Below are 14,865 nucleotides of genomic sequence, written 5' to 3'. Positions count from 1 at the left end.
GCTTTTATTGAGCGAGCCCTTACAATGCTAACCTCCGGGACAGCCTACAAAAATGTGTTTTCACTTCACCACTCTATACACTGATAAAAACAGATAAACCTTGGGCCTCAGAGAGCCATTCAGTGTACTCCTTCACAAACAAACCTAGTTAACTTTCCTTCCCTGGCCCTCACTGTCAATAGTTTCCCACCAGGACACAGCGATCGATAAGTCTGAGGCACAGGAACCAACTGATCAGTGCTACCCGGGGACCGTGGATCATTAACCTGTCCCTGGGATAATAAACTGCCTATGTTATATTAATAAGAGCCGCTTTTTCTTCATTCACCCGATTTACAATCAATACATGGATCCCCAAAGAGCGCCATACAACTTATCAGGGGCCTGTCAGAGATGTGAATAGGGGTTCAATACTCCATCTGCGGTTGTAAAACATTGATATTGATATATCCCCTTTAAAAATAGTGCTGATCTGGCAGCACTTAACCTTTTGAACCATACCTAAGTCTGTATGATCACGTAGCCTAAGCAGATATAATAGATCTTCATGCAGAGAAGGAAGGTAGGAAAGCTATGTCCTTGATGGTAGACATTCATAAATATATAAAAAGAGAACGTGGTTAATTGTATTGCACTATCTTTAAAAAAAGTCTGAGTGCGCTTGGAAGGGATATCAAAAAAGGTTTCAAGGTGACAATGTGCACTCTATTAGAACAGGTCACATCAGTGTCTGCACATTCTCTCCATGCCCCTATAAACGCATATCTATAAGCTTGTGCTGTATGTATATTAATTATTAAAAGAAATACGAAATGAATCATACTTTATCATTCAAAAATGTAAATTAAAATGATGGGTATTAACAGATGATGACGAAATTTCTACAAACATGTCCGTCAAAATGATTGACAGCGCTATAACCGCTGCGGATGACTCACGTCTGTACAATTTGCGGAACCATTTAGATATCTTTCATTTCAACGTCCTTGGACTTCAGCTGACATGAGTAATTAGAATCAGCACAAATACTTCAAACTTTCTGATACTCACTTATTGGAAGTTTCACGTCATCTGATATAACGTTATAAAAAGACCAGGAGGCGGGGCTTACTTTGTCGTCCAGATCCTGTTTGAGTAGCTGGTACTTTCTGCGAAGAAGTGCATGTGCCTCGTCTTTTGTGCTCAGCTGTGCTGCCAGCTTATCACACTCATCCTTCATCCTGTCCAGCTTGATGCGCAGAGCCGCACACAGCTCCTTGTCTGACGCTGCATCTGCCTAGTGGAGAAGGGGGGGTGTTTAAGGCATGATACACAGGCAATACTTTGAGATAATGAGGACTGATGTTTATCTGCTGCGAATATATCTACATAAAGCAGGCTGCAGTTTGTATTTCTGTGATATTCAAGCCTTGAGATATACTGGGGAGTATGATTATAAAGTGTAAATAGGTTTTCCAAGTTGCATTAACATTGATATAAATTCTGCTTCTTCATACATCATGCCAAATTAGTTAAAATCCTACCTTGAAACTTTTCTAAATATATATAAATAACTATATATATATATATATATATTGTATTTCTATGTTTTCTATACGATCTATTTTCTTAAAAGGTATCCTATTATGCTATTTTTAGGAATATATTATGGGTCTCAGACATATACAAATATATCAAAAACATGTCTATGGTGTGTTTTGCTCAAAATACCAAAAAGATCATGCATTTCAGACATCCCTCATATCCCTCTATTTCAACCCTATTAGAGAACTGCTGATTCTGGGTCGGTAGCTGCTGGCCCCGCCCCCTTTGGAGCATGCCAAAATTCCCTCTGGAGGGAACTTTGGGATTTTAGCCTTTGCAAACCATTTACACACACAAAAACCTATATAAACACACTACAGGGAATGGAAAACCCCCAAAAGCACAAAAGGGCCTCTTTATTATGTGGAGTTTATTATATAAAATATTTCTATCTTTATTTCGAAATGTCTTTTATAAAGTTTGTAATTACTATGCCATTATCTTTGAGGTCCTTGACATAGAAATTTGATGACTTACAGGAGGGCTTTTTCCTCACTAGCTATGCTTTCTGCCCTCCCACTTCAACTAACGTGGTTTTCTTGTACCATGTCTGTGTCAATTGTCAGTATTACAATTGACATAGTTAATTCGAATATATATCTAAAGTCACATATTGCAGGTACAGGGTGAAACATCCAAAAAGTCTGACATAGCATTATTATTGTTTGTTTCATCCCCAAGACTATCAAAATCATGGTCTAAGTCCTTAATATGTTTCTCAGTCGGGCTCATGCTTGTAGAAGACATTCCAGCCTCAGCTCAGACATAAGCTTTCTATCTAGAGTGATCACTTTATCACACAGGGCTGAAGATATAGTAAAGTGGAATGAACAAATGGATAAACTGCGAGAGACAGCAATGACTAGGAAAAAAAGAAAAAAACTGGAAGTGAGAAGAAAGGAAAAAACAGATGGAAAAAGCAACATTTGAACAGGAGGGAGGCAGTAAGAGGGGGATTAAGACAGAGCGAGTGGAGGAGAAATCAAGAGTGAAAGGACAAGTATTAGAAAATAAGAATATTTAAAGCTTTCCTCTGACAGTTGACTGTATCAAAATCGTAATGCAAGCCTCTGGTGATGTGACTATGGGTGGGCTTCTTAGGGACATCTGCAGCAGCCGTGGGCTAGTACTTTAAAACATTCTAGCAAACGCCCTTGTCCTTACAGTGCTCAGAAATGACGCCATTAAAATGAGCTATGTCAGATATTAATGCCATTCTGCACCGCTAATGGGCTAAACTCAACCATATCAGGGAGGACCATGCCCCTTAAGAAACAATGTACCCATGAGGGCTCATCATTGGAGATATCGAAAGGCAGGGAGGCGCGTAGGGCACTGGGGGAGTATGCCAAAGTGGAATCCCCTATCTGCAGCGCTGCCTTGATGAGACTTCTGAGGTCTTATATCGGGGTTTTTAAATATTCACGCTTTGGGCTTTGGAATGGCCGTGAGGATCCAGGGGGCTCCACACACCATTAAGAACTCAGCTATCCTCGATGCACCCGTACTCAGAGGACAGAGGCCCGACCAATGAAGGAAATTACCCCAAATGAGGATTTTGTCTATGTCTCGCTGAGTCGGAAATGTGCCAGATGTTGAGAGGCATGTTACCCCGAGCTGAATCTAAAAGTTCGTGCCAATGAGACTCTTAATGTCAATTAGAGTGCGGCACTCTGTGATCCATGCCCAGGTGCACAGAAAAAAAAATACTTTTTGGGGTTATTTTGACCTTGACATCTCAAAGGATTTATGATTTATGTATTTTTGTCACTTCTGTTGCACAATCCAGCGATCAGCACTGCATTTTAAATGGGTACCGTTAAAGTTCAAAGGAATAGTATTTTTGCAAAGCGTTTAGTTGATACCCCTCTCATTTCTGTGTCATAAATACCTAGCTAAAGCTTGAAACAGTTAGCTCACTATGGAGCAGGGGTCGGCCACAGGCGGACCGCGGACGCCGACCTACGGACCCAGACCTATAATCAATACATTAATAGGGGATTTCAATTTTGATGGGGCGATTCTATTTTAACCACTGCCGACAGGGGGCGAAAGAGACGAGTGAGCGATACAGGGAGAGAAACACAGAAGAAGAGACGAGAACGCGGCTGAGAGAAGCGGAGAGGAAAGTGTGAAGAGAATAATTAGCGATACAGGGAGAGAAGACGGAGAGGAGAGTGAACAGGCGTGTTAGCGGCAGACAGGGAGAGACAAATAATTACACATGGTGCTCTCCAAGAAGAGGAAAGTGGACAGTGAGAACAGAGCTTTTAACCCTGAGTGGACTCATTCATGTTCATCCTGCCCACTGGGAGCACAGAACCAGTGTGTCTCATTTGTTCAGAGACCGTGGCGCTCATTACAAGTGCCAAAACGCCACTAAGACACAAAACACAAAGTGTTTGACCAAACACTCACAAAAAATAAATATCGTTCCAGCGCAGGCAAACCGAGGCTAACCAATGAGCACCTATATGAGAATGGCCCTGACACCATTTCAGCCCAGATTTAAACTCCTGGCAGGACAAGTTCGAGCTCAATTCTTGCACTGAATTAAAAAAAAAAGTGAGTGATGGACAGCCATATAAGAGGTAAAGAAAGAGAAACTTTAAAACTGTTCAATTGTTATGATGTGTAAAGACTGATATTGTTCTATAATCGTCTGAAACTGTTAAGCCATGATGTGAAACAGTTAACAAAGAAAAAGGGAAACTCAAGCTGCTGCTACACTTTATTTTATTGATCTAAAATTAAGCACTTTTGAGATGCACACATTTTATTTATTTTCTCTATTTCATTTTTAAATGCAGCCAGAGAGGAACATTACACATATCCAGTGTATTTGACTGTATATCTGTATAGTTCAATGTTAATTGACAATAATTATTGTTGTTTTTTTAAATTGTACTTTCTTTATTTGATTGGCAGTCAGTTTTTGATTACATGCAGACGTTGATAGAGCTACAGGCTACTTCAATATATATCACACTAATTCATAAAGCAACTTAGACATTTTGAAGCTCCGGACCTTTGCATGGGGAGATTTTCTCTAACTGGACCTCGTTGAATTTTAGTTGAATACCCCTGCTATCGAGCAGTGGTTCCCAGACCGGGGGGCGCGCCCTCCTTGGGGGGGCGCCAGAGGTCGCCAGGCCTCAGATGATTTGAGGCCAAATATGATATTTACACTTTTTTTTTTTACACATAATTGTAAGGCAATACATGATTGTCACTAAAAGCCTTTGTCTCTACATTACAATATAAAACATAATTTATTTATTAATTTGAATACAAATTTCAAGTTAGTAGCTATTAAAGGCATAAAAAGACAGAAATGTATAATTCTTTCTTTAATAGAAATGTTTCTTCTGCCCGTAAAGTGTCCAAACCAGGCTTTTCTGGATAAGCGCATTTTTAAAAACATAGTCATTGTCCATGCCGGTTTCAGTTGGATTATTTGTCACAGTTGCTCCGATCAGATCGGTCTCCTCCATTTTGTAGATTATTTACGACTCTTGAATCCACATAAACACATCGGCAAAATCCGTCTTACTTTGAGCATGTGTTTTAAACAGTTTAATCCCTTTGTGAATTGTTTCCACTTGCACCGTCCTTTCATTTCTTCATACAGCGGGAATCCAAATGAATGAATCCTGAGTCCAATAACCATCAAAGTCACTCCAATAGTGCTCCTTAATTACGCTTTCATCCTCCTTTAACAAAACACTTCATATTCATCCAGTTTGTGACAGCAGTTGTAGCATTTTGAGACTTTGAAACTTGAATTACCGCTGTTGCGTCCGTCCCCCCCCTTGTGTTTTTAGGTGTGGGGGGGGGGGGGGGGGGGGGGGGCGCAACTTCCAACAGGAATCATTTGGGGGGGCTCTTGGGAAAAAAGGTTGGGAACCACTGCTATAGAGGATACAAACAGCTAGCTTGATGGAAAGATACAAATATCCAAGTGTTTGAACAACTGTGTAGATGTGATGTTTTTTGCATCACGGTGATAAAAGGAGATAACACATTTAGATAAAGCTTAAAGGATGGCTTATTTCATTGCAATAAATCAATCATTATGCCGATCATGGACAGCATTAAGAGGGGAAAGAGAACCTATTTTGACCAATCCCAGACACTAATATTAAATATTACAAAGAAAAATAAACTCCTTAAGTGTTGAAACATTTTGGCCTGCTTCAATAAAACAAATGGGTACCACTTTACAATAAGACTACCCTTATAAATGATTCATAAAGGGTTTATAATTAAGTTATTAATTAGGTTGTAAACACTTTATTAAATCATTAAGAACCATTTATAAACCAGTTCTAACAGTTTTCATACATCAACACAGGCTCACTATTTGGCAAGATGACTGACGTTATATTGGCTTCTTAGCGTACTTCGTCTTCTTCATCAGCCTTGGTATCTGTTGTTCACTGAGTTGATTCTCCCCCTTCCATCTTGATGTTTTTTGGCATCTCTTTATGACCATTTATTTATGAGTTACTAACATTTATAACTGCCAAAAGAGAGCCTTGTAAAGTGTAAAACACATTCCCATTTATTAATGAGTTACTACCATTTATCATTTGTTTAAGTTATATTTGTTTGTCTGTCCAGTCAGTGACTGCTGCTGTAAGCTTTCTGCTCTGCTAGCAGCTACGTAATGCTACAGGGACTCAGCCTGCCCAGCTCATCCGGGGAACATAACTTGAACTCTGCCGTGTTTGTTGAGCTGGTACCTTGTTGACGGACCATTGTGACTCGCTTTGCGGTTCAAACAGACGGTGCATGAATGCGGTTTTGCGGTCAGTGAAATGTTAGTACTTTATTTATGTGTTGCTTATGTTTTTAGTCAGCTAACGTTAATGAATGTTAAGGCTTGGGTTAGCATGTAGTAAGCAAGTGGTAGCTACATCTGTGCTAACGATGCTAATAGTAGCCTCCAAGTTCAGACAAAATAGGGAAGTGTTAAGCATTAAGTGGGATAATACTGTAGAACAAAAGGCTTCTGTTTGAGGTTGGTAAAATAAGGTCAACCTTGTAAGTTAGAGATATTTTATTAGGTAGGCAACTTCGCTATTATCGATTATGTTGACAAGCTAACGCCAAAGTAGTGTTGAAGAGCGGCGTAGTGTATGTGAAATCAACCTCACAACAAGATGTGTGTATATTACAAATATTAATGTCATATTTCAAGATGATTACTTAGATATTACAATATGCTAAGTTGAGCTGGAGTTCGTTATTGAGGTTACACGTTAACGTCACACTCATATCTGAAGAACGAACCCAAACCTTGTTGTTTTTATTAATTTGTATAACCAAATTGGTATCAAATAAATAGTAAGCATTGGTAATACCGATGCTGATAAAGTAAACTATTTGATTTGAGTATTTGTGTCCGGCAGAAGGTACTGTACCCAGTTGTGGCAGTTCCTATGTTCGGCAGTTATAGACTGGGCTTTTTTGTACAAAAAAAGTCGCTTTAAGAGTTTCTTAGATTAACTCATCACCATGACTGATGGTTGATTGATACTCAATAATTATGCATAGTCATACATTTACAAAAGTAAGACAACCAATGCCCATGATATATAAAATAACTAGCCATGTCCCCATCAATCATGGGACACAAGATAAAGTAAGCTGCATTGAGCAGAGTTTCGAACACACACTAGAAATGACGGAAAGCATCGATTGTATTTAGATATTGTTAGATGTGCCATGAGCAAGGACTGTCTTAGGTAAGACAGCTTTTATGTGCGCAGCTCCACTTGCTTGGAACAATCTTCAGCAAGAATCGAAACTGAGCAATTTCCTTCCTCTGCATGTTTTTAAAGCTAGGCTAAATGAAATGCTTGTTGATACTATGGGCACTTGTAAATGTCTATAACTATGTAAATGTATCCTGTAAATATAATGTATGATGTCCTTTATTGTTTTATGTTTCATGTGGAACCTATATGCTGCAGGTCAACCTTGAAAAAGAGATCTATGATCTCAATGGGACCAATCTGGTTAAATAAAGGTTTGAAATGAAATGAAATGAGATATTATGTATTTGTTGTAGCACTAGAAATAATTATGGTTATTTCTCAGTTATTAGAGACAAACCAACCCAATCTCAAAATGTGTTGCTAGTGGAGCGGCTCAAGTATCATTTGGTGGACCACTCCACTGTAATCTGTAGACCGCAATTTCCGCTTACCCACCTCTCTGAGGCTTATCAATAAACAATTAATGAAGTTATATATTGTTTGTTCTATATATGGAAAAACTGAAATGACTATGTAGCATTATTCGAGTCAAGCTGGCTGTTTCCAGGCTTCATTTTAAGCTAAGAGAGTGGTATCATCCAACTGTGAAAAAGATAAATATGTGAATTTCCCAAAATGACACTTTTTTTTAACTTTCTATGTCCTTTAAAAAACATATACTTTGAGATATTTATAGAAAGGGTTTACCTTAACCTCCTCCAGGTGTGCCTGCATTTCCTCCCGCTCTTGAAGGCAGAGAGTGAGATTGTCCTGCACTTCACGATACTTCTTGGTCCTGGTGTCCTCCATTATGGCCCTCGTATTGTCCAGTTCTGTCTGATGCACCTCTCTCTCCAGCTGCAGCTGCTGCCCCAGTGCGGCCCGCTCCTCCTGCACGGCTGTCAGCTTGGTCTGGAGCTCCAACAAGCCTTTCTGGAGCGCCTTCTTGGAGCTCTCCTCCTCGGCCAATAGCTGGACTAGCCGAGAATGGGCCGAAGTCATCTGCTTCATTGAGGCCTGGAACTCGGCCTGCGTGTCCTGGTCTCTATGACAACGACGGGCTAGGCTGTCAGCTTTTTCTTCCAGACTCTGGTTCTCTTCCTTCAGCCGTGTCTGGACAGCAGCCAGACGCTGAGTCTCCTCCTCCAGGGCGGCAGAGGCCTCCCGCACCTAGGGTTAGGATCTGTTAGAATCTGATCAAAGCTCTTTAAACGACTCTTTAGCTGATACTTTTTTACTTACAGCACCTCAAACTAAACATGACATGACAAATTGGTCTGCCTAATAAATTAAAATCAAAGTTTAAGCTGCGTCTGAGGCCAGAGCGGGATTTGCCTAAACAAACAGAATAATTTCTAAGTATTTCAGAAAATAATAAATATATGTCAACTTTGGCACGACTTCAATATTCGCTGACAGCTAAAAGGTGTTACCATTGCATTTCATCTAAAAAGCATACTTCAAAGTTTGATTCAACCTTTAGGCTTTTGAAACTCGTCACATATCAATAAATTAGACATGTAACCTGCTAAAGTCAACATTTAAAGGGGACACATGACGCTCATTTATGGGTTCATATTTGTAAATGGTTTTCTTTCTAGAACAAGTTTAAATGCCTTAATGTTCAAACACACTTTATTTGTCCTCTTCTGTCTGTTTGAATATATTTGTATTAACTGTCTGTATGAAATACTCGGTTTAAGCACTTTCTCTTTAAGGCCGACTCCTAAAGAGCAGTGTCTTGCAGTATATTCTAATGAGCCTTAATGTGATTTAGTTAGGGGGATCCCGAATGTGATTGGCTTGCCATGTTTTTTGATAGATTTAGCCACAAAAAGCAACAGGGTTGTGTTATTTCATAGTTTGAGGGTCGAACGGCTGAAAGATCTCACTTTTAATAATATACTGGATTCACATCCCTGATCAGTGAATATAAATTCTTACCGTAAAATCGGAGATTCAGGGTCACACGATTTAATAAGGTTAGACTGAAGCACTCAAGGAAAACATTTCCCAATTCGGGATCAATAAAGTATATCTTATCTTTATCTTATCTTTAGTGCACCAGTCAATCTTAAAACTAAAATATGGATCCCAAATTAAGCGATTGAATGTAAAGTAAAGTAAAAGGACTTTAATATGTGTCCTTGTTGGTGTTATAAATGGAGCTGCTCAGACAAATAGTATCATATTGCTGAAGGTCCTATAGTTAAATCAAAAATGAATAATGTTTGGTCCCTAGTGAGTTGGATAGGTGTTTTGGATTTCCAGGTGTTCAGCCTTGTACCTCCCGGTTGTCCTGCTCCAGGGACAGCTGGCGCTGGCGCGCCTCAGACAGCTCCACGTCCTTGCGGTGGAGCTCTTCCTCGCGTTGAGCCAAGCGGCCTAGGATTTCGGCGAGCTCCCTGCGGGCTGCCTCAGTCTGCTGGCTCAGCGCCTTCAGCTGAGCCTGAGAGCTCTCTTTTTCCCTGGCTGCCTGGAGGGAGAAAGAGGGAGAGGGGGTGGGAGAAGAGACGGTAAATGAAGAATGACAAATGAAGAGGAGGCGGAATATGGTGTACAAAAAGGAGCTCTGACAATAACGAGGAGAGCGAGAGAAAGAGTGACAGAGAGACAGAGGCAGAGAAACATATGCCGTACCAGCTTTTGGCGCTGATAGGAAAATGCTAGCACTCAGCACTCTGATAAGGGACAATGGTCAGGTCTGTTCAAGGCAGATTGCTTCTAATACTCTGGCTTTGACTGGAATTTGCAAAGACTTTGCTAAAGCTCAGAACCTAATCATTTAATTGAGCACTTGATTCTCTCCCCTAATTCATTAAGGGGGTAGAAATGATTTTGTAATGAATTTGCGTCACGTTGAGTATGCCAGGTGGGAGTGTGTCAGTCTGTCTGTCATGTCGGTGAAGCTGCTGACTGCGAGTTTGGAGGTGACTCACTCAGTTCAAATGGAATGGAAATAAGGAGGTGACTTTCAAGACGATAATAATTGTCAGCCGGTAATTATTCAACTAAGCACAGCCGCTTAAAACACACCTTACAAAAAGGTACTACTTCATTTTATATTTTGTTATATTCTCATTCAATCAATTGAGAATACATTATTCAAGAGAATTAATCTGACCTTTGATATAAAACCCTCTATGCTTTACAGATAAAACAAAGTACAAAATGAACAGAGAAAGGCCTGCATATGTATTCAATCCCTTTGCTTTATTTGGGTTGAATTGCGCCATTAATGAAAAGCTCCAGGATATTCCACATCACTTAGAATGGTCTGCCTTATTCTGTTTTGAGTAGTTCTAAAAGGCACACCAGTTTCCTTTCAAACTGAGACCTTCTTTTCATGGATGAATATGGATTGCAGCAATAAATGTGTTTTTATCTCCTGCTCTTGAAGATGCTAATTTAAGGGTTCATGTTTGTATTTAGAGTCTCTACTGTTTCCACGTCTGGTTCAAAAAGGTATTTATTTATTGTTCTCATACTACCTGTGCTGCAGCAGCACCTCTTTTCACCCTCTGTCTGAAACCAGAGCCCAGTCTGCTCTGATTGGTTAGCTGGCCGGCTCTGTTGTGATTGGTCAACCACTTAGGGATGTCTAGCCGCTTAGCCTATCAAGTACAATGTGTTAGCCAATAGAAGTGCTAGCCAATAGACTGCTAGCCAATAGAAGTTCAAGGGTCGGGGGGTGTGGGAGAGAAACTCCCTCAGGAGGGAACATGGGGGTTTTATTCTTTGCAGACCATTAACATGCACAAAAAACAATATAAAACACTGCAAGAAAGAAAAAGCATAATAGAAGTACAGAAGGTGGTGCGGTCAATTTCTAAACTATGAAAGAACTTGATGGAAATGGACTTAAATATTATACTTTTGGAGAATTTCCCCCCATGATAGGAAGGTGTTGATGTATTTTCTCAAAAACAGTAATATAATATGCAACAAAGGAAGGAGAACCATTGCCTAATACACAAAGTTGCTGAGAAATATTGCAAATAACACATCAGAGTAACACAATCCATAATGTTTGCCCTTACTCTAAAATGACTGTGTAGTAAGTTTGCCTCCACTGATGTATTCTGATGTCAGTGCAGAACTACAGAGTTGGGCTGAGATGAGGTTTGTTTTATGCTGTTTGCCTGGAGCGTCACTACAAATCTGTCTACAACTGGAGTAGGGAAATGCATTTCAGTACATTTTTGATCACTTTCTAGAACACAAAAAGGCAAAGAAGGTATGCATGAGCCACTGTTCAGAAAACGTAACACAGAAGAAGACTCAGTTGTTGTTGTTGTTGTTGTTGTTGTTGTTGTTGTTGTTGTTGACAGTGCCAACAGATGGCTGGCTAGCTACAAGCTCAGCCAGCAGCAGCAGCAGCAGCAGAATGATCCGAAACATTTGATACACTGCTGCTGGGAGCCCATGAGTAAAGTTGACGTATATGAACTGCAGTTGCCCACCAACACAAACTTATACCTGGTCAATAAAACAGAGACAGTTACTACGGTCCGGCAAACTTATGCTGGATTCTGTGCAACCTCTGTGAGTTTCTACTTAGTTCAAAGATAAACTAAAAGGAACAAATATTGCCAATAGGGACAGAAAAGCAGCTGATAACGTGGCGATGTTAAATGCTTTTCTGACTATAGTGGTTCCAGACAAAGTGCTAGTTTAACAATAATAGTTGTTCTTGCCCATAACTTTGTTTATTGTATCTACAAAGTTTACTGTACAGTGTTCCTGCAGCTTCCTTAGACGCTTTACCATCGTAGAAAAATAATCTTATCTGCACTGTAGGACAACGTTTCTTAACAGACGAATGGCACTTTCTTTGTCTATATGAATGGTGCTAAATTGGTTTGGTTTTAAAAAGGCCTGAAATGGTAAATGGTCTGCAAAGGCTAAAATCTACAAGTTCCCTCCAGAAGGACTTTCTTTCCCACACACGCCCCGCCAACCAACCAGAGCAGACTGGGCTCTGGTTTCAGAGAGGGGGAAAAGAGGTGACGCAGCACAGGCAGTATGAGAAAAATAAAGCACTTTTTGAACATTGAAGCATGTAAACATGTCGGAAGAAGCGCAATATACAGATATGAAACATTAAAAAAGTGCACATGTACTCTTTAACTTTAATATGTCCTTTTTCTTTTTTTCAACCTACTTTGTACACAGACTGGACATCAAAATAATCTGATGCAAAATGGTGCTTTAGAGAGACAATTCTTATTACTGCACTACCTAACATGTAGGGGATTTAATGGTCAAAATGGAAGCAGTGAACAATGAGATATGTCCCTAGTGTCATTCAAAGCCCAAAAGCCCTACATTTCACATAATACAACTAAAAAGCTCCTTTTATTATATCTCCCATGCTTCCAAGATGCCCACTTATTTCAAACCCTGCATCTTGAGTGTAACTTTTATATATTTGTTTTAATCACTCTCAAGGCTAAGCTGAGATAACCATGTTGACATCATCAGGGTTATTTATGAAAGCTCCGAGCAAAACCACAGAAGACTTAATCTAACAGTCTTCACAGGCTCTCCTTGGGACGGTAAAGTCATTTTCATGTGTAAAAATAGTGGATTGTCCCTAATAAGCATATGAAAATGAATTTGTCAATTCCCCTAAAGCACTAGCAATGTCTGAAAAATAGGGCAGATGAGTTGACTAGAACGAAATATGTTTTTTATTTCAATGTGGAAATACATACTTCTAGACCAGCAGTTACTTAGCCACAGCTGCTACAGGAGACGGTGGTGTCAAAAGTCGTGTAATGAATGCGTCTGCTTGAACTGACCTTCGAGGCCTCGTCGGTGTGAAATTGAGCCTGGGAGCTCGCCTCCTCCAGTTCCTTCTGCAGTCTCCTGCACTTTGCCCTCCACTGGCGCACAGCCTCCTGGGCCCTGCTCTTTAATTCCTCCCTGCTCCTCGTGCTCTCCTGGAGTAGAGTCTCCGTCTCCCTCCTCTCTGCCTGTCCTCGGCTCTGAAAGGATGAAGACATGTACAAAAGAACATGTCAATTCATTTCAAACATTTGTGTATTGGGCTGATCTTCAAATGTCTCTTACCTTTTGTGAAATCAACTTCACACAAATTGCTTCCAATTTAATGTGCCACTAGGAATTGATTTTAATTATCAGGTGAGAGCCATTAATCAACAAAAAGAATTACCTGCGTTTCTTTTAACTGATCCAGCATTCGGAGCTGCTGTTGTTCCCGCCGCGGCAGGTCTGATGACAATTCCTGGTATAAAGGAAATAGAAAGGTCAAGGACGTGCGTGTGTGTGTGTGTGTGTGTGTGTGTGTGTGTGTGTGTGTGTGTGTGTGTGTGTGTGTGTGTGTGTGTGTGTGTGTGTGTGTGTGTGTGTGTGTGTGTGTGTGTGTGTGTGTGTGTGTGTGTGTGTGTGTGTGTGTGTGCTAATGGGAGGAAAAAGAAACAGAGAGGCGAGAGACAGAGACATTGGGCGGTGGAGCAATGAGTTTAAATTCTGGAAATATTCAAGTTGAAACCTAAATGGTAACAACGAGGTAGTAGCGACAAAGAATAATATTTAAATATGGGGGTCATTTTTCTCAAGCTGTATTAAACCAAGTCATATGAGAACAGAAACAAACCTTTACTATATCGTGAACAGATATACCCCGTTAACTTGACGAATACTAGTTAAATGTGCCATGTGTGAAGAAGCTTGCCAACATATGTATCTGTGTAATATGGTTTGTTTATAATAATTCTATATATCGCAAAACATTATATAGAGATAGTATTAAAAAAAACACTACTTATCTGAATCGAACATTTTAATACAATCAGTTTGGAATCTGATTTTGCATTTATCACAGCCTGTGTAATATTTAACATCATAGTGCTTTTTTTTTAACAATCAGAGCCACCGTCTGACACATGTAATATCCCTGCATGTAAACTAATGATTAAAAGTAGATGGAGTGACAGATGTTCTTCTACATCCATATACACAGTACTTTAAATAGTCGAGCTAACGGTAAAGTGAACACATTTTGGAACCTTTATACTTTCAATAAAGAATTAACATTACACTTGAATTGAATGGGCATGCTTTAACCAAAATATGCCATTAGACCCTCTGCCTAATATGTATGTGTATTTCCAAATAAACTCAAAAAGGTAACATTTTATATCAAAATGTCTGGAATGTAACAACAACCCCTTGAAAGATTGAAAGAGAGAAAAGACAAAAAGAGAATTAATGTTGTAAAAAGGAAGGACAAAATAAAAAAGGTTTGAGAGATCTTTAGAAAAGATCAACAGCAAAGGTCGGGTGTATAGCCCGCTAAGAAGATGGCAAAGGGCAAAGACAAAAAGGTCAAAGAAGGTGGAGACTGTGTTTACATCCTGCCTACAAATGGATTATCTGCACGGCTGGTCTGAGGGAAGTCTGAAAGGAGAGTTGATTAACTTCGTATCCAGCAGAAAATCACAATCACTTTGAGGTTTGATTGAAGTCGTGCAGGGCAAGTAAGGTTAGCCTT

General features: G+C 39.8%; 1 protein-coding gene across 4 annotated transcripts in view; it reads right to left on the bottom strand.

The window, feature by feature from the left end:
- The window catches only part of cep128 (centrosomal protein 128), a 93,322-nt gene that overhangs the window by 34,330 nt on the left and 44,127 nt on the right, over positions 1-14,865 (bottom strand). For all 4 annotated transcript variants that reach the window (XR_013801539.1, XM_079644079.1, XM_079644078.1 and 1 more), the window contains exons 13-17: positions 13,525-13,596; positions 13,151-13,336; positions 9,634-9,822; positions 8,055-8,516; positions 1,112-1,276 (exon numbers count right to left, since the gene is read on the bottom strand). Coding sequence is in view for 3 of the 4 variants with exons in the window: in XM_079644079.1 (XP_079500205.1) it covers positions 1,112-1,276; positions 8,055-8,516; positions 9,634-9,822; positions 13,151-13,336; positions 13,525-13,596 (1,074 nt within the window). In the remaining variant the exon portion in view is untranslated. The remainder of the gene's footprint in view (positions 1-1,111; positions 1,277-8,054; positions 8,517-9,633; positions 9,823-13,150; positions 13,337-13,524; positions 13,597-14,865) is intronic.

Source organism: Notothenia rossii (genome assembly GCF_949606895.1).
Source record: "Notothenia rossii genome assembly, chromosome: 8".
NCBI lineage: Eukaryota > Metazoa > Chordata > Actinopteri > Perciformes > Nototheniidae > Notothenia > Notothenia rossii.
Note: the sequence above shows the minus strand (reverse complement) of the source record. Positions and strands in the feature narration are given on the sequence as shown.